At 44.0% G+C, this 24,688-nt stretch overlaps 1 protein-coding gene and 1 long non-coding RNA gene across 2 annotated transcripts in view; one reads left to right on the forward strand and one right to left on the reverse strand.

Moving 5' to 3' along the window:
• The window catches only part of NTRK2 (neurotrophic receptor tyrosine kinase 2), a 187,453-nt gene that overhangs the window by 129,553 nt on the left and 33,212 nt on the right, over positions 1-24,688 (forward strand). The window contains exons 15-16 of the mRNA XM_079996083.1: positions 18,179-18,309; positions 24,435-24,607. Coding sequence (XP_079852209.1) covers positions 18,179-18,309; positions 24,435-24,607 — 304 coding nt within the window. The remainder of the gene's footprint in view (positions 1-18,178; positions 18,310-24,434; positions 24,608-24,688) is intronic.
• LOC307227102 overlaps positions 1-24,688 on the reverse strand; it is a 212,884-nt gene that overhangs the window by 23,676 nt on the left and 164,520 nt on the right. The gene's annotated exons all lie outside the window — the stretch shown is intronic.

A 24,688-nucleotide genomic window follows, 5' to 3' on the forward strand; every position in this document is an offset into this window, starting at 1 on the left:
ATTACGTTCGAGAACCAAGGCACCACTGTACATCCCAACCCTCTAGCTTCAAAAATTTGAATGAATGAATAATAATAATAATAATAATAATAATAATAATAATAATTATTATTATTATTATTATTTATTATTTATACCCCGCCCATCTGGCTGGGCCTCCCCAGCCACTCTGGACAGCTTCCACAGAGACCAAACATGCACTAAAATGTCACAGATTAAAAACTTCCCTGAACAGGGCTGCCTTAAGATGTCTTCTGAATGTCAAGTAGTTGTTTATCTCTTTGACATCTGATGGGAGGGCGTTCCACAGGGCGGGCGCCACTACCGAGAAGGCCCTCTGCCTGGTTCCCTGTAGCTTTGCTTCTCGCAATGAGGGAACCACCAGAAGGCCCTCAGCGCTGGACCTCAGCGTCCGGGCAGAACGATGGGGGTGGAGACGCTCCTTCAGGTACACTGGGCCGAGGCCGTTTAGGGCTTTAAAGGTCAGCACCAACACTTTGAATTGTGCTCGGAAACGTACTGATTGTTGAATGATTGTTGAACCAGCAGAGAATTTGAGATTTGGTCCCAGTACTTGAAACCTTAAACATTACATGATTCAGAATAGCTCTTCTCCTTTTCAAGTCTGCAGAGCACTTCTACCCCCATTCATTCTATACCTGGAGTGTTTTAACTCATCTCTCTTTTAAATATCGCTGTAAATCTCCATCTCATGTATGGTGGATTTTTCATTTCCAGTCTGCACACATTGCTGGGCTCTGTCCATTTTGGTTCATCCTTCAGATTAAACCATCTCCTTTAGATTTTTCTGTGGGCTGGTGAACAAGATCAAGAATGTCTACCTGGTTTCCCTGCATTACTTGCTTGTAGATGGATAAGAGTAGCAATTGAAGTCACAGACTCACAAGGAGGCTCTGAATATGAAAAGGCAATTTTTGATATGAGGTCATTGTGTGCAAAAACTTTGCTGTGTGAGGAGCAGCATTTCACCTTGGAATGACCTATAATTTCCAATTGTAACTGTTAGAATGGCATTGCAGTAAAGTAATCTGCAGGTGTTAGGATGAGTGGCAGTGTTTTAATTTTTTAAAGATTACACTCTCACTCTTGAAGACCCCATACGATTGAAAGCAGCTCATACAGCTATTTGGAGGGCCCTGTGTTTGTTTTACAAATTCTGGCGAGAGATGCAATATCCCCTTTTGCCCTTTCGTTGATACTGTTACTGCTGACTGATGCCTTGGCTGTAATATTTCAAAACTGAAATGGGGCGTGGGGGAGAAAGTGGTGGAAATGTTTCACAAATAGACTCACCAGGGAATGGCCATTAATATCACACAAAAACAGCGATAAAATATACCTGAAGGTAATTTAATTGAGCTCACCACACTGAAGTAAGGACTCTTAATATGGTAAATATAAATGGCTCAAGCAGTAGAACTGCATTGTGTATTGTGGAAGAAGAACCTTTGTCCAGGGAAAGGTTACCAGCAGCTAACATGAACTAAAGGAACTAAGGTTGCATACACACAATAACTATAAAGCATGTTCAAAGCACATTTCTCCCCTCAAAGAACTCTGGGCACTGTAGTTTACTCCTCACAGAGTTATAATTCCCAGCAACCCTTAACAAACTACAGTGCCCAGAATTCTTTGGGGGAAAGAATGCACTTCATTTTCCTGTCACCTAAACCAAAGCAAGCCAAAAATTGGGAATTGGGGGGGGGGGTATTAAAAGGGCAAATTATATCATTAAGTGAGAAGAATTGCAAAGGGATTCTGATCCTCAAAGAATACACCATGGGTAGGCAAACTAAGGGCTGGATCCGGCCCAATCGCCTTCTAAATCCGGCCTGCAAACGGTCCAGGAATCAGTGTGTTTTTACATGAGTAGAATGTGTCCTTTTATTTAAAATGCATCTCTGGGTTATTTGTGGGGCACAGGAATTTGTTCATCCCCCCAAAAAAAATATAGTCTGGCCCCCCACAAGGTCTGAGGGACAGTGGACTGGCCCCCTGCTGAAAAAGTTTGCTGACCCCTGGACTACACGGCCATTAGAAATTGTTGTGCTGGGTTGGCCAAAGGACTATCTCATTGAGCATCCAGTTTCCAGCCAGACTGGCTTCCCAACTATTTGTGTGATATATTGCCTGTACAAGTTTTGAGCCCAACACGATTAATTTAACTGATCCCGCTGCATAATTCCTTTGTCCAACAGGCAGCGGATATCACCAAACACCTGCTATTTCTCTGCAAACTCCTTGTTGCTTTAGTTTGCTTCCAAATGGAGTGAACTCTCCCACTCTTTGAAGCCTGTTCTGACAATTTGCCTTTCTTGATCTGTGCTCAAGAGAAAGGTGAAATATAACTTCTTACTGCCATTACTGTTGGGACAAACCAAGCAGTATAGCTCAATACTTAATGCAGAAAAGGAAGAAATTATTTGCAAGTGTTTGAACTATCTGCCAGAAATGTGAGGCTTAGTTTAGTACATGCACAAACAAACAAACACATATAAAATAGTTTGTGGTCAAAAAGTTTTTTCAGAACCTACCTTCACCCCACCCTAAGCACAGCTGGCTATGAAATAGGTTTCATTTCAAATCACTTGGTTCCAAGTTTTTCCTTTGGCTGGCTTCTACCATTTTAAATCAAGAGCTGAGTTATTGTTAATTTTCATTGACTTCTTATCTATTCCCAAGAAAATTTCAAAGTACTGATGATCACTGGTGCCAGCTCATCCAAGTGCTATTAGCTCCAGTGTCACAAGAAGGCCTGTTCTTTGAGTAGAACCAAGTGCTAAAAGTGCATCTCCACAAAGTAAGCAGTCAATATTATCAAATAAATGAAATCTCCAGTCCCCCTTGATGAATGCACTGAGTCAGATATATTAATTACCCTCTGGCTGAAATCCAGAATTTCCATTGCCATTATTGCTGTTGCTACTACTACATTTATTATTTACCATTTATTTTATTCTGGAAATTGTCCTATTCCGATGATTGTTTCCACATTTCAATTAATGCACAGAGAGGGAGCAGGATTGCACCGGCGGATCCCAGCCCTGATGTCCGCATGAGCCTCTGAACATACCCTAAGATGTATGCATTCAGCCAAATTCATGAAATGGGACCTTGCATGCATTCAGTTGTGTGTACATACGGGTTTCCATGCAGCTAAGAGCCCTGTGAGGTTCTGGGTTGCATGGAATTCCCAGCACATACTGCATACATAATTGCTGCCTTGCAGGATATCTTTAGGAGAAGAAATGTCTAAGGAGTAAACCCTACTGGGGCAGAGCTACCTGCCCTGGCACCTGGAGCGGCATGGGGGTGCGGCTAGCCACCCACACATTGAACATGGGGGGACGCCGCTAGCTGCCTGCATGGTGAGCATCCCTAGCCACCTGCCGCCCGCGCAGAGAGTGGGGGAGGGTGCTGCTAGCAGCCCACGCAACGAGCGTCCCTAGCCACTTGCCTGGCGAGCATCAGGAGTGTTGCCGCTAGTCACCTGTGCGGCGAGCATGGGGGGGGGCACTGCTAGCTGCCCACGGCAGCATCGTCCCTAGCAGCCCACTGCCCACGCAGTGAGCGTCCGGGGGCACTGCCCACACAGTGAGCGTGGGGTGGGGGGTGGCGCGGTGATGTCACCCACCCTTATGGCTGACACCCGGTGCGCACCGCATTCCCTGCACCCACCTTCCTCCGCCCGTGACCCTACACAAATCCAGAGTGGAGTCCCTAAGATAGTTGAATGGCGCCTTGCACTCTCCTTTCAGAAACTCCTGCATCCAAGCTAGTATTACTCTGCTTTTGGACCACATCAGGACTGCCAGACACACTGCCCAGGCTTGCACATTGGAGAAGTCACTTCAGTGCTGCTAATGCAGCAAAAGCAACGCAGGAGGCAACAGTTATAAGTTGCCAGTCTCTGCAGCCACAGCAGGCACTGTGATTCTCCAGTGGCTTGACTTCACCCTTGGAGGCACACTCCATTGCCTCTTGAGTCAGACAGGTGCCAACAACTGCTGAACATGTGGGTGTTGTTTGTATGCCTTGAGGCGCACAAAGGCATTACCAGCAGAGCAGCAAGTTCAGTCATATTCCCCTTATGTACTCAGTGACGCTGTGGAGGAATGAGGGAACACGGCTATTATGCTAGCCATTGCAGCTGTCAAGATATAATTGTCTGGAACCAGCAGCAAGGAACCTTTTTCAGCCAAAGGCCACATTTCCACATTAGAGCACAGCCAATTTAGCATACCCTCCAACATTTCTCTGTTGAAAAGAGGAACATCCCATCCCATGGCAGTCGTACTAGTAGTAATTTTATTTTTTATTGGCCACCCATCTAACTGGGTTGCCACAGCTTCCAACATATATAAAAACATAATAAAACATTAAACATTTTTTTAAAAACTTCCCTACAGAGGGCTACCTTCAGATGTCTTCTAAAAAATGAATACTTACTTTTCTCCTTGGCTTTGGGGGTCGCATAACTCCATACCCTCCCATTTCTCCAATGAAAATAAGGACATCCTAAGGAAACATGGGTGGCGCTGTGGTCTAAACCACTGAGCCTAGGGCTTGCCGATTGGAAGGTCGGTGGTTCGAATCCCCGTGACGGGGTGAGCTCCCGTTGCTCGGTCCCTGCTCCTGCCAACCTAGCAGTTCAAAAGCACGTCAAAGTGCAAGTAGATAAATAGGTACCGCTCCGGTGGGAAGGTAAACGGCGTTTCCGTGTGCTGCTCTGGTTTCACCAGAAGCGGCTTAGTCATGCTGGCCACATGACCCGGAAGCTGTACACCGGCTCCCTTGGCCTGTAAAGCGAGATGAGCACCGCAACCTCAGAGTCACCAGCGACTGGACTTAACTGTCAGGGGTCCTTTACCTTTTCCTTTTTAAGGAAAAGTGGGACATTCAGGGATCAAGTCTGAAGCTGGGATGGCTTCTGCAAATTCGGGGGCATCCCTGGAAAATAAGGACTGGGGGGTCCAATTTAGCCCCATCTTCACTACATGCCAAGAGAGGTATTCCTTTCCCAGATCTACTGTTCACGGAATTGATTGACAATCAGTTCCTCTCTGCAGGGAACTCTAAGAATCATATGTCTCTGGTAGGAATTGGGGTCTCCTAACAGTTCTCAGCACCTTTAACAAATTGCACTTCCCGAGATTTTTGAGGGGAAGCTATGACTGTTTAAAGTGGTATGACTCTGTTTTTAATGTATTGGGCAGATGTGAAGATTCCTGTGTCTGGCTGCACATTGTGCTTTGGGTCCACACTAACCAGTTTTCTTGTGCAAAAGAGCATCTTTGGAATGCGTTCAGTGCAGTGCATAAATGTTAAAAGATCAAACTATTCTACCATCAGTTAATACAACTTGAGTGCTTCGGCCATTTGTAATTTTATCTGAACAACCAGAGTTAGCCCAAAGGGTAACAGCAGGCTGTAGTGGGGGAGGGGGGAATCCATTTAATCTTCAACTTAATGTATTCATTTGTATAATTTTTAGTTTTGCCTTTCAAATCTCTCATAAATCTTTTGGTAAGAAGACGAGCACATAGTTATAATTATTCATAAATCAATCAAACATCTCTTTGCTTCAATTCATTATCAAGTGATCATGTCATTAATCAAATGTTTTTACTTGCATTACGTTCCTTGCCTCCGGCAAGTTTGTCAGAAATTAGCTTGAGGGAAAAGCAATTGTTGATTCAACGACCTTGCTGCTGACAAGCTAGCATGCAGTAAAAATAAGAATACCATTGCTCCTAATGAATCGTTTCTGCAATGTTAGTCAGATACAGAACAATGCATAGCCTATTAAAATATAAAATCCACTTTAGGGCAATATACAGTCATAAAATAGTAAGCAAGCTTTTGAGTTCTGCAGATGTCTTAACCAGGCAGGAGGATAAGCAAGATTGGGTGAGAGGAAGTAGAGGGGATTGGTGAAGTTCTTTACTTCCCAAGTCTGCAGTTAGAGCAGTCCAGCTGGAATGCACCAATCTATTGGACATAACTGGATTGAGCCTCTCACAGTGCAAAGCCTGATTATAACTTGCATCCAAGTCTATTTCCCTGCATTTGAGAATATAAAATCTAGCAATGACTGCTTAGTTGTTCTTTCTCAAGCTATAATTAGAATATGCTGTTCCCTTGGAAGGCATAGAACAAAAACAAAGAATGATATGGAAGTCTTTAAAGCTGGAAGTTACTTTTTAGGTGGTAAGTCAGTAGGATATTTTTTAGATAGCATTGCCTAGTAGTTGGAGGGCATAAAGCCCTCAGAAGTAAAGTTTTATCTCCAGGAGAAGTCACTGGATTGCAACTCCAAGGTAAATCACTGCGCCAGTTAATAGGTAAAGGTAAAGGTACCCCTGACCATTAGGTCCAGTCGTGGACGACTCGGGTTGCACGCTCATCTCACTCTATAGGCCGAGTGTCTCAGTCTCAGTCAGTTTTATTGCACATAGCCAAAGGCTGCTGCAATGTACACAGAATTATTTGACAATTAGTACCTATAGGCCGAGTGAGCCAGCATTTGTCTGCAGACAGGTTCTGGGTCATGTGGCCAGCATGACTAAGCCGCTTCTGGCGAACCAGAGCAGCGCACGGAAACGCCGCTTACCTTCCCACCGCAGCGGTACCTATTTATCTGCTTGCACTGGTGTGCTTTTGGCCTGCTAGGTTGGCAGGAGCAGGGACCAAGCAATGGGAGCTCACCCCGTCGCGGGGATTCGAACCGCAAACCTTCTGATCGGCAAGCCCTAGACTTTGTGGTTTAGACCACAGTGCCACCCGTGTCTTTGCACCAGTTAATACATCGGAATAATTCACACGCTGAGGTCATATTCACACAAACAGTTACTTTACCATTTATCTACGGACAATACAGCACAACAGCAGTACATGACTGCTGCATCCAACTTTGATGTTTCCCTTTGGAGCTTTTAAAGAGACAGAAACATTGTCTTTGGGGAGAAAACACACACACACACACATTTTATCAACTGAGGTCCAATGCATGCATTCACAACACACATTTAGTAGCTAAAAAACCCTTCCATGACATCAGTGAAATTTCTGCCAGGAAGCTGCAGCTCTGTCCATGAAGACATACCTGACATACCTGACAGGTATGTCATACAGACATACCTGAGCTCCAAATCTTGGGATGTGTACTCCAACAAGATCTGGAGGGCCACAGGTTCCTCATCCCTGCCTAAGGCACTCACTTCCGATTCTCCCCAAAGACAGGGCCGTTAACCCTCACGCCATGTCTGAACTAGCTCCAGCCTTGACAAAAGCCAGCATGCCACAAGGTGTGTGTGTGTGTGAATGGCAAGGTGCAGACAGTGTAAAGCAAGGCCTATGCAGGTTTTGATTCTGAACACTCCACCCCAGTTCCTCGGGCTCCGAGGGCTCTTTAAAGCCATAAGAGCGCCAACGTTACTGATATAGAACCTCTCTGATGCCAGCCTATCTTAGAAGTACAGGGAAACTGGATTTTTGGAGTGTTTTCTTAGACAGATGAAGTATTATGCTTAAAATGTCACTTGCTTCTCATTTGCTTAGGTGCTGACCAAGAAAGCCCAGATATGCCACATTCCCCTTTTAGATACAAAACAGGGAAGGGAACCTAGTAAAGAGTGGCGAAAAAGATGAGAGAGGCAGCCCGTGCCTGCCTGTCTTTGGCTGTTTAATACGCTGATGTCATAAATTAAAACAATATTTTGCAGCTGTGCCATGCCACATCTTAGGCAATTAAAGCTATTAAATAGATTCCATCCTTACACCCTTTGACAGAATATCTGCAGAATATGGGTTAAAGCACCGAAGGCATTTGGGAGTGTTACCATCTCTGTTGATATATTTCCTGGCTGGTGTTAACAACATCCATGCTTAATGATGACAGATCTTTTTAGCTGGCTTTCAACAGGAGGTAATGTACTCACATTATAAGTTTTCTTCTTCCTGGCACTCCAGGCAGGTTAGGAAGTGAATCTGCCTCCAATTTTGCAACAACAACAAAAAGCCATGGAAGATGGGTGAATGATGATAAGAGTTGAACTGGGGGAAAGGTTTGGGTGAAAATCGAATAATAATGCTTTTTAACATGTCCAGAGTTGCCATTCAGAGCTTTCAGAGATTACGGAGCCCTTTAGAGACATGCTTTCAGTGCCAGCTAAGCAATAATAATAATAATAATAATAATAATAATAATAATAATAATAATTTATTATTTGTACCCCGCCCATCTGGCTGGGTTTCCCCAGCCACTCTGGGCGGCTTCCATAAAAACCAAAAATACACTAAAATATCTCAGATTAAAAACTTCCCTGAACAGGGCTGCCTTAAGATGTCTTCTGAATGTCAGGTAGTTATTTATCGCTTTGACATCTGATGGGAGGGCGTTCCACAGGGCAGGCGCCACTACCGAGAAGGCCCTCTGCCTGGTTCCCTGTAGCAAGGGGGAGATTTGATTCAGTTTGCATTTAAAGGTGAATGTACCTAATTCACACTCACTGAAATAGTGTATGACCTAAAATTCAGCCATCTTTCAAAATTCACACTTTAATTTTGCAGTGCAGTTCTTCAGCTACATAACATGTGCAAAAGTGCATATACTAAAGGATACATTACATTAGTTAGATACATATATATTAGATGCATATATATTAGTTAGAATAACATAAAAAAATGCATTATGTTAGGTGAAATTGCATTGCAAGACTGTATATTGGGGAACATTTCATATAAAAATGTCTATAGTAGGAGAAATTTGCACAAGAACACTAATGAATTTTCATGAGATTTTTTTAAAAAAATAAATCACAAAGTGATGCGGAGGTGATGCGGAAATATTGAGAACTGAACTTGACTGGAAAAAGGAGAAAATGAAATAAACCAAAACTGATATATTCACCTATTTCTAGTATCAGCCCCTGAGAAAATGGCTGAAATAAATATGCCAGAATGCACATCTCTCTCTCTCTCTCTCTCTCTCTCTCTCTCTCTCACACACACACACACACACACACACACACACAGAGGACCCTAAGGCTGGAATCCTGTGCACTTCCTTGAGTGTAACTCCCATTAAAATAAGGAAGGCTTAGCTCTAAGTAATGCTTAACAGCCTCAGTAAACATGGACAGGGTAGAACTTGATGACAACCCAGAGAAGGTGAACAAATGGGGGTTGCATTTTCCAGGTCTACAGTGGTACCTCGGTAAGTACTTAATTTGTTTTGGAGGTCCGTTCTTAACCTGAAACTATTCTTAACCTGAAGCACCACTTTAGCTGATGGGGCCTCCTGCTGCTGCTGCTACTGCTGATGCTGCCGTGCCGCCGGAGCACGATTTCTGTTCTCATCCATAAGCAAAGTTCTTAACCCGAGGTACTATTTCTGGGTTAGTGGAGTCTATAACCTGAAGCGCCTGTAACCTGAAGCGTATGTAACCTGAGGTACCACTGTATAAGGCAAATGCAAAGCCTACCATGCTTAGAATGCCATATTCCAGTCTCTGTACATGTGCACAAGACATTTGAAAGAGATTTTGCGCCCTGTACGGTTTTCATTCTAAAGGTAATAGCCGCTTTGGTGATGGTGACTTTCAAACAGGGCCACAGCTCAAGAAGGCGTGTTTCTTTAAGCCTCCCCATGTCACGGCCCAAATCAAATTGTCCCATCCACTGGCGGCTGATTTTGGAGGCATCTCAAACATCACTTTTAGTCTGGCCCTAAATAAACAAACACAAAGCACACAGGGGTTTATGGCACCCAATAACATAGGGTCAAGGCTATATTAACATCCCTTCCGCAGATGCAGAGTAATGGACAGTCCCTTGCTGAATTTGAGGTGGCTGGCAGAGCCGCTAAACAACTCTTTTTCGAAGCACATGTGTGGTTTCTTAGTGAGCAGCTCCCCTAGGCTACTCAAGATGAATGAATATAAATTAATTTAACAGTACCTAAAATGCTTAAGTGGGAAAGTGGGAAGAAATCTGATTAATATTACAAATTAACTGTGATCTGGAGACTTTCTTTTCTTAGGAACTGGAGCAGCCAAGTCATACTGTTGCCTCTTTTACCTAGAGGAGAGTGTACGATACTTTCCATGCTCTTCATTTAACTATCTCAACACCTGCCAGCCTCAAAACTTGCCTTATGTTTTTAGCACATTCCACAAAAATTTAATTCTGTTGTATGCTAGGTGCCAGATATGGTTTCTTCTATCAACTCTTTTCAAATATCAAATATTAAAATCAAATAGAAAATATTGCCATGTTTCAAATGCTGATGGCGAATATCCATCTCAAATTAATTGTCAACATTTCATACCATTTAACACATTTATAAAAAAGTAAGGGGAAATGTGTGTGCATCTTATGGAGCGAATGCAGGCTCCATGGCTTCAGCAAAAGCAACGTGAAGCCTCTGGAGCGCAGCAGGGGACCTCCCGCTGCGCTCCTTGGGCTTCGTGTTGCTTTCACTGAAGCCAGGAGAGCAAGAGGGGTCGGTGTGTACCAATCCCTCTTGCTCTCCTGGCTTCGCTGGAGAGGCGTTGCACAACTTTCCCCCTCTACGCAGCGCCCCTTCAGCAAAGCGGGAGGACACATGGAAGGGGCTCCGCTTCTGCTGCTGCCTCAGTGAAGGGGCACTGCACAGAGAGGGAGAGAATATTTTTTTTCTTGTTCTCCTCCTCTATAACTAGGTGCGTCTTATGGTCAGGTGCGTCTTATAGAGCAAAAAATATGGTACACAGTGACTGCATTTTTATTATTTGTTACATTAATATTCCATCTGCTGCTCAAAGCTGTGTGTACAGAAGCTATCCCCAGATATCCTATCCAGGCATTGACCAGACTCAGACCTGATTAGCAAATTTGGGACTTCATGTGCTTTTAGATCAGGATTGGGGAACCTGTGTCCCTCTAGGTGTTGTAGTTTAACAACTCCCATCTTCCATGACCATTGGTCACGCTTGCTGGAGCTGATGGGAGTTGTAGTTAAACAATATGGAGGGGGGGGAAGGTCCCTCATCACTTTGTAGAAAACTTTGCACTGTTTCACACAGCAAGATGAAGTGGTGATCTGCTGTGTCAATAATCCAGTCCATGTAAAACTTTCATATCACCCAACATTGAGATAAGCCTGATGCTTTTTGGTGTTGTCAGTTCATCCATTCAGATACTGGCTGTTTAAATCCTCAATAGTTCCAAGCATTGAGCTTTAAATGGCAAATATATACTGTATTTTTCTGTGCATAAAACTAGGTTCCCCCCCCCCCAAAAAAATTGTCAAAAATCAGTGGTCATCTTATACACAGATAGTACCAAGGGTGGACTGGTGATTGGTTGTTGCCCCCAAAACAGTGGGCGTCTTATACATGGGGGCGTCTTAGAGAAGGAAAAATATAGTATATAGTAAAGCAATAAATTTAAATTACATAATCAGTGGATAGGAAATCAATAAGGCAATGCATGTGGTAAACCAACCCTTAAAAAGGTTGTAATTGACAACAATTGTTTGTAGCAGAAGGGACGTGCTTTGTAAAGACAGCAGGGCTATTGAAAGTAAACAAGGATATAGATTATCAGCAATATGTCGGTGGAGGAAAGCTTACTTATTGCTTACCTAAAAGACCAGGATTCATGCAGGGCATTCCAACATGACTGTTAATGGAAGATACAATGTAGGAGCTACCTGAAAAGGCTTATTTGTGATGCCATCTAATGCTCTATGACAGGCATGTCCAACTCCCAGGAGACTGTGATCTATTCCCACTATAAAAAACTGGCAGTGATCTACCCATTGGATTGACCAAAGTTGTTGAGCTTCTTTGAGGGAGCCAGAGTTGCGGAGCTTTTGGGGGGGAGAGGGGGGTAAATAGCTGAGAGTCCAAAGATTGACCAGGATCAACCACGAACACCCCATAATCAACCAGTAGGCTTAAGGGTTCTTGATTAATCAGAGGTGCCAACTCAGTTTTCAGGTCTAGCTTCCGAACCTGTGGCTGTGGGACACCTAGAGGGGCACACAGTCTTTTGGAAAGGGATAGGATTATAAACCACATGGGACTTCCTCCCCACCATTTGCCAAAACCTGAGTGAAGCACATGTACAACCATTTCCCACTTACCCACATTAGATTGGTTTGCACGGTGCTTTTCCAGCTGACCACTATGGGTGGTTTAAGAAGGGCCTGAAGATGTCTAGTTTAAAAAAAAAAGTACTTTTGATATCGTTTTGTAATCTATCGATTCCTGCATGCGCCATTCACAGCATGGGACCAGTGACTAGGATGTTAGACATAGACTAAGGTGGAGCTATGATTTTCCCAGTAGTGATGTATGGAAGTGAGAGCTGGACCATAAAGAAGGCTGGTCGCCAAAGAATTGATGCTTTTGAATTCTGGTGCTGGAGGTGACTCTTGAGAGCCCCATGGACTGCAAGAACCTTTCCATTCTGAAGGAAATCAGCCCTGAGTGCTCACTGGAAGGACAGATCCTGAAGCTGAGGCTCCAAGACTTTGGCCACTTCATGAGAAGAGAAGACTCCCTGGAAAAGACCCTGATGCTGGGAAAGATGGAGGGCACAAGGAGAAGGGGACGACAGAGGACAAGATGGTGGGACAGTGTTCTAGAAGCTACCAGCATGAGTTTGACCAAACTGCGGGAGGCAGTGGAAGACAGGAGTGCCTGGCATGCTCTGGTCCAGGGGGTCACAAAGAGTCGGAACACGACTAAACGACTAAACAACATGAAGGTGGAGCAGGTTCAAATCCCCGCATGCCCACAAAGGTTACTGGGTGACCTTGCAATAATCACTATCTTAGCATTGTGAAGATTAAAGATGGCAGGGGAGGGATGGGATTCTGTCCTGAACACCTCGTAGGAAGAGCAAAATAATAATATGTCATGAAATAAATAACTGCATGCACAAATATTTGCATACTAAGCTATAGAACTGAAGCCAAGAGGCAGGTTGAGGAGCAAGAGAAGGCAGAATAGATTTAGAACAGTTGTGGGGAGGCTTCAAAATGTTGGAGAATATTATCTTATGGTCAAGCTCATTAGGGTAGCTGAATAAATCAGAGCTGAATAAAAGTGATTGTCCTTTATCTGCGCATGCCCTTATTCAGCAAAGTGCTGCATCTGCCGGAAGATTGGACTCATGCCCTTCTGTGAATACCAAACAGCCTTGGATGCTTGCCTCGTGCCCACTTTTTTCAGGAACAGTGGGCTGTGAGGAGGGGGCAACCGTGGTTACAAATACTTGTGATTGTTTCTCCCTCCTTTCAGATGTATCGGAACAAAATGTTCAGGCCATGGCCCATCTCCCTCTGCTTCTCAGGCTACGGATGGAAAGTTGTGAGCGAGTTCATTATGGTGCGATAAATCAGCCAATAAACTTGCAGGCATTGTCACTGCGGAAGTGTTGGGGCAGCTCGTGTTCCTTAGTGACAGCTGCTTGGCACAGGATGCTGTAATTATCAACAGGGAGAGATTTTGAGAGAGAAGAGGAAGAAGAGGAAGATAGATGGATAGATTTTGAGAGAGGGAGGCTGGGAGAGAGACGCAATTTGGAGGGAAAGGGCATGCCTAGGTGTAGACAGCACAGAAGCATTGTAGGAAGTGTGTTGTTTTGCTGTGGGGCAAAAATAATAGTATGTAAATTATTATTAATCCTACCAGAAACTCAGTGGGGGGGGGGAGCCTGTGGGTGCAACTTCTGTTCCATTCATTTTGTTTAGTTGTTTATATGTGGGGGTTTTTTTTTACTGCATGTTGGTGTTTGCTTTTTATTTTCCTTTTAACTTTTAAGAGAATATTTTGTTTCATTGTTAATTGCATTACTTTAAATGTGAAGTATAGAAGGGGAAGAAATGGAGGCAGTGAGAGATTTTACGTTCTTGGGCTCCATGATCACTGCAGATGGTGACAGCAGCCACGAAATTAGAAGACACCTGCTTCTTGGGAGAAAAGCAATGACAAACCTAGACAGCATCTTAAAAAGCAGAGACATCACCTTGCCAACAAAGGTCCGTATAGTAAAAGCTCTGGTTTTCCCAGTAGTGATGCATGGAAGTGAGAGCTGGACCATAAAGAAGGCTGATCGCCGAAGAATTGATGCTTTTGAATTATGGTTCTGGAGGAGACTCTTGAGAGTCCCATGGACTGCAAGAAGACCAAATCTCTCCATTCTTAAGGTAATCAGCTCACTGGAAGGACAGATCCTGAAGCTGAGGCTCCAATACTTTGGCCACCTCATGAGAAGAGAAGACTCCCTGGAAAAGATCCTGATGTTGGGAAGGATTGAGGAGAAGGGGACGACAGAGGACGAGATGGTTGGACAGTCTTCTCGAAGCTACCAGCATGAGTTTGACCAAATTGTGGGAGGCAGTGGAAAACAGAAGTGCCTGGCGTGGGGTCACGAAGAGTCGGACACAACTAAACGACTAAACAACAACAAATGTGAATCATTGATATATTTGGATCTGATTCTCATTTGTAATGTGTTGTTTTTTATTTTTCACAGTGTTCTATTTGATCATTTAAGGCAGCTTGAATCCTACTTTAAAATTCCTTTGGAAATGTGAAGCGGTTTAGAAATGATAAGCTGTGATACTGGTGCTGGCTGAACTGTTGTACATTGAGATTAAGGTAGCTCCCCGTCACCAAGTCAAATGGCCAAATATCAACCTTAAACCCAGCATGCATTCCCCCCCCCCCATATGGTCTGCCACCAGTGGCAAAGTAAGTTTCGGACATTTACTGCACTAGTAGCCTGCTGTATATATTCCTCAGAAAGGCCGCAGCTCAGTGGTAGACCATGTATAGAAGGTCCCAGGGTCACTCCTTAGCTTCTCCAGTAGCAGGGATAGTTTAAGATCCTAGCATGAGCACTTGGGAGCTTGACAATACTGGGCCTGATGGGACATTGTATAAGGAGGATTCATATATTGGAAACATGTGCCGAGGAGGGTGACCAAGATGATAAAGGGTCTGAAAAACAAGTCTTATGAGGAATGGTTGAGGGAGTAGCCTGGAAAAGAGGTGATATGGTAATCATCTTCAAATATCTGAAGGGCTGTCACATGGAAGACGGAGCAAGCTTGCTTTCTGCTGTTCCAAATAACAGGAAAGGAGATTCCAACTAAACTTTAGGAAGAACTTTCTGATGGAAAGAGCTTCTCAACAGTGGAACATACTACTTCTGAAGGTTGTGGACTCTTCTTCACTGGAAGCTTTTAAACAGAGTTTGGATCACCATCTGGCAGGGATTTAGCTGTGATTCCTGCATTGCAGGGCTTTGGACTAGATCAGTGTTCCCCAACCTTGGGCCTCCAGCTTTTTTGGACTACAACTCCCATCATCCCTCGCTAGCAAGACCAGTGGTCAAGGATGATGTGAATTGTAGTCCAAAAACAGCTGGAGGCCCAAGGTTGGGGAACACTGGAGTAGATGACACTTAGGATGCCTTTCTTCATGAGAGTTCTATAATTCTGTGTTCGTAGAGGCAGGTTCTGAGTTCAGCAAGTCTGTTAGCCTGGTTCTACATTTTCAGGGCCCTCTTATTATGAGTCATATCTGTTGGCATTTTGGAGCCATCACTTCAATGTGAAAAGCAACAGTGGGGAAACTTATGCAGCTGTTGCATCCATCCTCCACTGGCCATTTTGACAAGAGGATGGGGTTGATCAGTGGCGCCTGCAACCGCTGCTTATTTTGTCTGGGCCAGTGTTTGATTTACACTATAAAGCAGGGTTAGAGAACCTTTATTCCCCTCTGTACCTGTTCTATATCTCATGGGTCAAATGTGACAGGTGGGCGGGACCTTTCAAAGAGCCTTGCTCCAGGAGTGGTTTGCAGTGAAACTCCTGCTAAAACAGAAGCTTTCACTCTTGCTATACAGGAGCATCTGATATAGGGTCTGCAATGCGCTCTATGTGGGGCTACCTTTGAAGGTGACCCGGAAACTACAACTAATCCAGAATGCGGCAGCTAGACTGGTGACTGGGAGCGGCCGCAGAGACCACATAACACCGGTCTTGAAAGACCTACATTGGCTCCCAGTACGTTTCCGAGCACAATTCAAAGTGTTGGTGTTGACCTTTAAAGCCCTAAACGGCCTCGGCCCAGTATACCTGAAGGAGTGTCTCCACCCCCATCGTTCTGCCCAGATGCTGAGATCCAGCACTGAGGGCCTTCTCTCATTGCGAGAAGCAAAGCTACAGGGAACCAGGCAGAGGGCCTTCTTGGTAGTGGTGCCCGCCCTGTGGAATGCCCTCCTATCAGATGTCAAAGAGATAAACAACTACCTGACATTCAGAAGACATCTTAAGGGAAGTTTTTAATGTGTGACATCTTAGTGTATTTTTGGTCTTTGTGGAAGCTGCCTAGAGTGGCTGGGGAAACCCAGCCAGATGGGCGGGGTAAAAATAATAAAATTATTATTATTATTATTATTATTATTATTATTATTATTATTATTAAGGGAAGCAGACAAAAATAAACCAGCAACAGCAGCATTGTCATAACTTTATCCTTTTCGTATCATCTCAAGTAACATCTCAAAAACAGGAACAGTTGTTCAGTATAGTTTGTGACATTCATACGTGTGTATGGTCTGGTATTTTAAGTACTAAGACTGCAATCCTGTACATACTTACATGGCGATAAGTCTCATAGAATTCAATGAGGCTTACATTTGAGTAGACATGCCCTGTAAATATTTTTGTAAGCAGGGAAGAAAGAAGAACAGGCATCAAAGAAAATGGTGAAGGGTCCAAGTTTTAATACAGCAAGACAGTTTTATCCTGTAGCAGACAGTTGCCCAGGCTCTGATGGCCATATTGCTGCCAATTGTCTTATTTCTCTGTTTAACCTCAGAGCAAGAGTGTAAATCATATTTGCTAGAATGAAACATTTTATTTATCCTAGTTGTTGAATGAAACAGACAGAGTAAGTGGCAGCTTAATTTAAGAGGAGCAAGCGAGGAGAGCCACAGAGTAGGCTGGATTTAATTAAAGGAAGACCTACTTTATCTTCCGAGGTTATATGAATTCCCCCCCCCCTCAGAAATTTTCTTTGCTGTGCAATAAAGGGGAGCAGCTGTTAAAGAAATGTTAAAAAATGGAAGTGACAGGAAATAAACACAGCCTGTCTTTCAGTGTTTTCCTCCTCTTAATTTGTTTCTTGAAGCAGCAGCATTCAGAATTGTTTTTTTTCAGAGCTCACTCTGCTGTGGTGATCAAAGACATCCCAGGATGACGGACGACCTTGATCTTGTCAAAAAGAAACACACTTTTCCCCTCTCTAAGCCTTTTCAACCTTACCTGTACACCATTTTAACAGCAGTATCAAAGTATTTCATTCTTCTGCCCCACCCTCTGTTGGCTTTGCCTCCCCACATCAGAATGTGGCCCCTGGAAGGCTAACCAGCTCTGATATATTTAAATTCCATTTTATGTATTTTATGTTCAATTCTCCCTTTGTTTGGGGGCAGGGGAAATGTATACCTCATACATAATATAAGTAAATGGTTACGTCTAACCAGAGGTGTTATGTACTGAAGTTCTCATCCTGGGCCAGCAGGGGGATACTGTAGATAGTTATGCAAATGAAGGATTGAAAGTGACGTTCAGTGATTGGATAGTTTCTATGCAAATGAAGGATCGAAAGTGACGTTCAGTGATTGGATAGTTTTAGAAAATGGCAACAGTTACATTGTTCTGGAGCTCTATATAAGCAGGCTGACTGAGCTCCTCAGTTCAGTTCTGTTCAGCTTACAAATAAAGAGCTGCTTTGGAAGAATCGCTGTGTCGTCTGATATGTTCGCCCACAATTTAACAAGAAGAAAGCTGAGGAAGGTGTTGGGGCAGATTGAAACGATTGTCAGGTCACATGATTGGTGGGTGGGCGGAGTTTGCTAGAAATGGCCATGTGAGCCTGAATGGTCCTGACCTCTGCATTAGCTGCTTTGACTTAACATGGCCAGGTAAAAAGAGAGGAGTCCTGCTTTGGGGAAGGACTTGCCAAGTCAACAGAGCAAGCAAGCCCTGTTGCTCTACATGCTGGGATTTTACCTGGGCCCACTTCCCAAAATGCCTCTTTCCTTGGCCAGGAAATTCATTTCTAATCCTTGCTTTACCTTCATTTTGCAGTTGTCCAGCACATCAAGCGACACAATATTGTTCTCAAAAGGGAACTGGGAGAAGGAGCCTTTGGGAAAGTCTTCTTGGCCGAATGTTATAATCTGTGTCATGAGCAAGAAAAGATCTTGGTTGCAGTGAAGGTAAAATGGACCATCTTTGTTGTGGATGTAGCAGTTGATGTTTGTTGCCATTGAATTGTCTCCAGCTATAAATGGTTCCTGTGAAACATGGGTGAGGAACCTGTGGCCCTCCAGATGTTATTGGACTCCAGCTCTCATTGGCCAAAGCCAGCATGCCCAACGGTCAAGGATAATGGGAGTTGCATTTTATCAACATCCATAGAGTCATGGGGTTCTACCTGCCCTGCATTGTTCAAAGTAGGCTGCTATTAACATCTTGCAAATGTTAATAGGAAGTCAGGAGATTCCTGTGAAAATGCCTAGAAGTAGGTTGTGGCCCTTTTGAAGGAGAACCTTGTCATAATCTCGATCTCACATTCCAGTTGTGTTTATTCAGCAGGGAAGAAAAAGCACTCTGCAGATGTTTGAAGATGCACTCTCTCTTGCTTCACATGCTCGAGAGTTGAGCCCTAGTGCAGTACTGCAAACGTGTTCCATGGCAGAACATTAGTGATAAAATGCTCCTTGCTGTGGCTCTCATCCCTAAATGGTTTCTTAAAGCATGGGGGATAATTTAATTAGATCTACATTTTTAAGCAAACTTCGTGCATGTGAGGCCACCTATGCACTTAGTTTGTGTGTCAACCAGTACAGTGGCACTTCGGGTTAAGTACTTAATTCGTTCCGGAGGTCCGTTAAGCACCACTTTAGCTAATGGGGCCTCCTGCTGCCACCGTGCCGCCGAAGCACGATTTCTGTTCTCATCCTGAAGCAAAGTTCTTAACCCGAGGTAATATTTCTGGGTTAGCAGAGTCTGTAACCTGAAGCGTATGTAACCCGAGGTACCACTGTACTATGTGCCTGGAGTAAAGTACTAGCATTCCAAGAATTATGCTTTTTCTTCAAGTCTTCATTATGTGTTTTTTTAAATATATGAATTGGTCAACCAAGGGGGACACACAATTGTTTTTTAAGAATGCTTATTATTCCTTCTTTTCTGAATTGTAAACAATGTGATATCACTTCCTGTCTCTTTAAGACAATAGAATCTTGATAAACTATGTGATAAGCCTGTTTACTTTTCAGGAGCAGTAAAGGATTACATCTGTTGGCCTGCCCCTCCCTTCTGTGTGTTCAGATGCAGAAGGTGTGACCATTGTGGTTACAACTCAATGCACGAAGGCTCTGCAAGATCATTGGCCCAGCATTTTTGCAGGGTTCTCAATTGCATGGAAGCATCTATTTTGCTTCCAGTTGTACACATACCACATAGGACTTTGTCCACACTGATGAACACACAGAAGATGCAGTCTTACTCTCCACCATCACTTTTCACATATTGAGTGAATGCAATTTGCAAGTGTGAGCAGGACTACAGTTGCAAGTTGACAGATCTGGAACTCTGACTTTGTAGTTAATGCTTAGCTCTTACTCAAAGTAGCTTTGTAGTTGACAATATTGTTGTCACCTTGATGCAGAGATAAAACATAAGAGCACAGATAATGCAAAAAGATTTACTCTCTCTCTCTTACACACCCACACACCAATATGTATATTCACCTGGGAGTGAGCCCCACTGAAAATAGTGAAACTTATTTCTGTATAAATACATATAGGATTGTGCTAGAATTTTAGGGGATGTTATATGCACACATCCTTCAATTCTCCTTGTGGAATATACACTTTGTGACTAATATGTCCATTTCAGAAAGATTTTAGACAGAGGAGAATCTGAGCAAGTTGCCGCAGAAGGTCAAATAATCTCACTTAATGTTCAAGTATTGTCACATTTGCTATTCATTCATTGGATCTTTGACATGCCTCCTTGCTGGTTGCTGGGCAACCCAGAACAGCATTGTGTATACATGTTAGGGAATGGCAGCCGCTGTTTCCTGTGAGAAGACAAAATCTCAAAAGGTAGCATTTTCAGGGTGTGTGGAAGAGAGCATGGCAAATATTCTAATCTTGTATGAATTAATAGCTTTAGAAGAAGGGGTATTCATAAAAAATGATTTGATATGAAAAGAGGAAAACACATACAGAGGGAAGCTCTGCTTTGCCCTTTAAAAAAAAAACAACTTGACTCAGGTTTATTTTTACTTTCAGTTTGTTTGGACAGAGTTTGATTTGTGTGTGGCCATTCTGGAGCCAGCTTCTGTGCAGAAAGATTTAGCTGAGATTTGAGTAACACACAGTGCTGCTATAAGCCCTCTAAAAGCAAGCAGATGGAGAGGCCATGAACAAACGCATAACAATGTGAAAGCAGCAGACAAGATAAGACAGAATTTGTTGTTCTCCACAGAATAGAATTCTGATTGCAAAAGTGTGGCTTTTGTCTTTGCTGCAGGATATTCCTGTTACACTTTTTTGGGATTGTTCCATTAGGGTGGTGCAGTGGCGTAGCGTGGGGGGTGCAGGGGTGGCCAGCCACATCGGCCGCAACATTTGGGGGGGCGCGCTCGCACTCGCAGCTCTCTGCCCCTACCTGGCTCACTCACTTTCTCTCACTGCAGTGCTGGCTGTGCAAATCCGATCCGAGCTGCCGGGTCGCCGCCCACTGTGGAGGGGGAGGGTGCCAGGCGTGCGTTGCGGTGCGGAGCGGAGAGAGAGCGAGGGAGGGACTATCTGGGGGAGGGACAGTGCAGCGGCCGCCCAGCGCAGCGCTGAGCGCTGGAGAGAACCACACCCGACCAGCCCAGGCAGCAGCAAGAAGAAGCTGGCAGCGGCAGCAGGTTAGGGGTTAGGGGCGCAAATTACTTGCCTTGCCCCGGGTTAGGGGGAGCAAATTACTTGCCTTGCCCCGGGTGCTGACAACCCACGCTACGCCGCTGGGGTGGTGTAGAAAAGACTTCAAGAAAAGAAAAAGCACTAGAGGAGGAATTAAAAGAAAGTACAGTGGTACCTCGGGTTAAGTACTTAATTCGTTCTGGAGGTCCGTTCTTAACCTGAAGCACCACTTTAGCTAATGGGGCCTCCTGCTGCTGCCGCACCGCCGGAGCACGATTTCTGTTCTCATCCTGAAGCAAAGTTCTTAACCCGAGGTACTATTTCTGGGTTAGTGGAGTCTGTAACCTGAAGCGTATGTAACCTGAAGCGTATGTAACCCGAGGTACCACTGTAGCTTAATGGAAGGGGATGCAGGTAGCACTGTGGTCTAAACCACCGAGCCTAGGACTTGCAGATCAGAAGGTTGGCGGTTCGAAGCCCTGCGACGGGATGAGCTCCCATTGCTCGGTCCCAGCTCCTGCCCACCTAGCAGTTCGGAAGCACGTCAAAGTGCAAGTAGATAAATAGGCAGGAAGGTAAACAGCGTTTCTGTGCGCTGCTCTGGTTTGCCAGAAGTGGCTTAGTCATGCTGGCCACATGACCCAGAAGCTGTACGCCGGCTCCCTCGGCCAATAAAGCGAGATGAGCACCACAACCCCAGAGTCGGTCACAACTGGACCTAATGGTCAGGGGTCCCTTTACCTTTAGCTTAATGGAAAAGTGAAGGCTGTTAAAGCCACAGAGAGCAATATGGTAGATTGCTTAGGGCCTTTTCTATAGTTTAGCACACGGATAAAAAACATGCATGGCAGGGGTGTGTGCTTGTTGATGGTTCTACCCCTAACCTTCATGAGAACATCGGAAGAGATCCTGCACATGCATGTGTGGACATAAGAACATAGGAAGAGCCTGCTGGACCATGCCAGCGGCCCATCTAGTCTAGCATCCTGTTCTCACAGTGGCCAACCAGAGACTTGTGGGTAATCTGGAAGCAGGACCTGAGCCAAGCACCATCTCCCCTCTTGTGGTTTCCAGCAACTGGTATTCAGAAGTATTAGTGCCTCTCACCAGAGCCATCATGAATAGTAGTCAGTGATGCCCTCTTTGGGTTTTCTAATGAGCACATATAGATGAGAGGTAGGCCCTGCCGCTGAGATGCTCCCACCCTGCGCATTCATTTTCCCTGAACTGAATTACCGAAAAGGACTGCAGTTGGGGTGGGGGAGAGAGAGAGACAAGCAGAATTTTGATTAAGGGAGTTTCTGCTTGTTCTGAAAGGACTAGATTGGGGACACAAAGATGTTCTAGCAGCAATAATTCTCAAGCATCAACAATCTATCTGGGCTTAGAGACAGTGTGCATTTGGCTGTTTTGACGGACAGTGTACAGTTACCACGGCAACAGCTCCATCACGGAAAACAGCTGCTACTCCTCAGAGATGAAAAACATGAGTTCACCATTCCACCTTCCCCAACTAAGGCTGCATTCAGACAGCACTTCATTCCATCTTCCTGGTGTTTCCTCACCTGATGATTTTTGCCTTTCATGTGAACTTTCACACAAAGTAAAATCCCCATCTTGGATGACTAGCCAAATCTAGTCAGAGTTTTATGCTCATTTCTCTGTTGTTTCCAGAAAAAATCCTTTTGCAACCCTGGAAACCCATAATATCAGAAGGGTTTTATTCACATAATGAAATTCTGCATGGCAGTTTGGCATACAGCGCAGTGAATCATGGGGGAATGGAAGCACCCAAGCCTGGAAAAGGAGGGGGAGTAGTGGCATATCCAGTGACAATTATTGTTGTTGTGTCGGGCAGCAAGGATTCTTTTAGCAAAGTATTGGAAGACACAAGAATTACCCACATTGGAAGAATGGCAAACGAAAGTGATTGACTTTATGGGACTGGCGGAAATGACTGGCAGAATCCGTGACCAAGAGAAAGAGATGGTGGAAGAAGATTGGAAGAAATTTAAAGTATATCTTAAGAACTGTTGCAAAATTGATGAGTGCTAAAATGTCAAGGGAAAGGAAAAGATAGAATTATAGCTGTATTTGGTTGATGAATTAGGAGGAAAAATTGAAAAAGAAAATAAGTTATTATTTAATTGGAGCGAAGGGTTGTTGAAAAAATTTAAAATAAGGATGCAGAGAGGGGGAGGTAAGGGGAAGTCCGAGAAAGAAGGTTTATGAAGAGAGGATCTGAAATTATACTTGTTTATATGTTTTTGTATGTCTATGTGTGTATGTTATTTTGTTTTAAATCTATGTTGGAAAATTAATAAAAATTATATTAAAAAAAAAGACAATTGTTGTTGTGTCACACCACACCCACTAGTGCAAACGAAATTTAACATGACGTGGTGGTATATCAAGCAAAAAGCCATAGTTAGGGAACATTGAAAATTGGGACAGAAGTGCTAGTATCTATAAAACTCATGCAATAAACCCCATGTTTGAATGCAATCTAAATGTGTTTGAATTTGAGGGTTTATAGCATGTTCCCTCGTTCTCTCTCGCTTACACACATGCACGCGCGCACACACGCACACATACACTCTTCATTTTTTCCTCCCAAGTTGGTAATTTCATTTTCAGTTCTGTGAGAGATTTTCAGACCATTGGGGATTTTTTACAGTGTGAATACAGCTATATCTGGTACATAGCTTTGACATAGCTGTTCCTTACAAAATAGTTCCATTTGGCAACACAGACTGCGCCAAGAGGCTTGATACTTGGGTGCAATGTTTCTGAGGAGGAAAGGTCACCATGTTGTTGAATGTAACAGTAAGTAAAAATGGAAAAAATATGTATCGCCCAAGAAGAGAACTTGAAAGGCAACTTGCCACCATGTAAGTACTTGGTGACTTAGGCTCCCAGGTGACCTATGGCATAAGAAATTGCAGAAGGAAATAGTGCAACACACAACACTCTTGATGGTGTGATTCCTCCCAAAACAAAAAAAGTACAGTGGTGCCTCGCAAGACGAAAAGAATCCGTTCTGCGATTCTCTTCGTCTAGCGGTTTTTTCGTCTTGCGAAGCAAGCCCATTGACGGCTTAGCGGATTGGCGCTATTAGCGGTTTAGCGGCTTTTAGCAGCTTTTAGCGGCTTATCGGCATATCGGATAAGCAGCTTAGCGGCTTAGAAAAAGGGGGGGAAAGGGAAAAAACCCACAGGAACTCGCAAGACATTTTCGTCTTGCGAAGCAAGCCCATAGGAAATTCGTTTTGCGAAGCACCTCCAAAACGGAAAACTCTTTCGTCTAGCGAGTTTTCCGTCTTGTGAGGCATTCGTCTTGCGGGGCACCACTGTAGTTGCCAAGTTTCTGAAAAGTGTGTGATGTATTTCTCTTAACTTTGCTTGACTCTTTCCTCACAGGCGCTAAAAGACGCTAGCGATAATGCCCGCAAAGACTTCCACCGGGAGGCAGAACTATTAACTAACTTACAGCATGAACACATTGTGAAGTTTTACGGCGTATGTGTGGAAGGCGATCCTCTCATCATGGTCTTTGAATACATGAAGCATGGAGATCTTAACAAGTTTCTCAGGTAAATTCATAAAGAAACATCTGCTAATTATGTACAATAGTGGAAATAGCTTTTAGAGAAATAATGTTGGGCTAGTCTGTT

The sequence above is a fragment of the Podarcis cretensis genome (assembly GCF_951804945.1).
Source record: "Podarcis cretensis genome assembly, chromosome: 11".
Taxonomy (NCBI): Eukaryota; Metazoa; Chordata; class Lepidosauria; order Squamata; family Lacertidae; genus Podarcis; species Podarcis cretensis.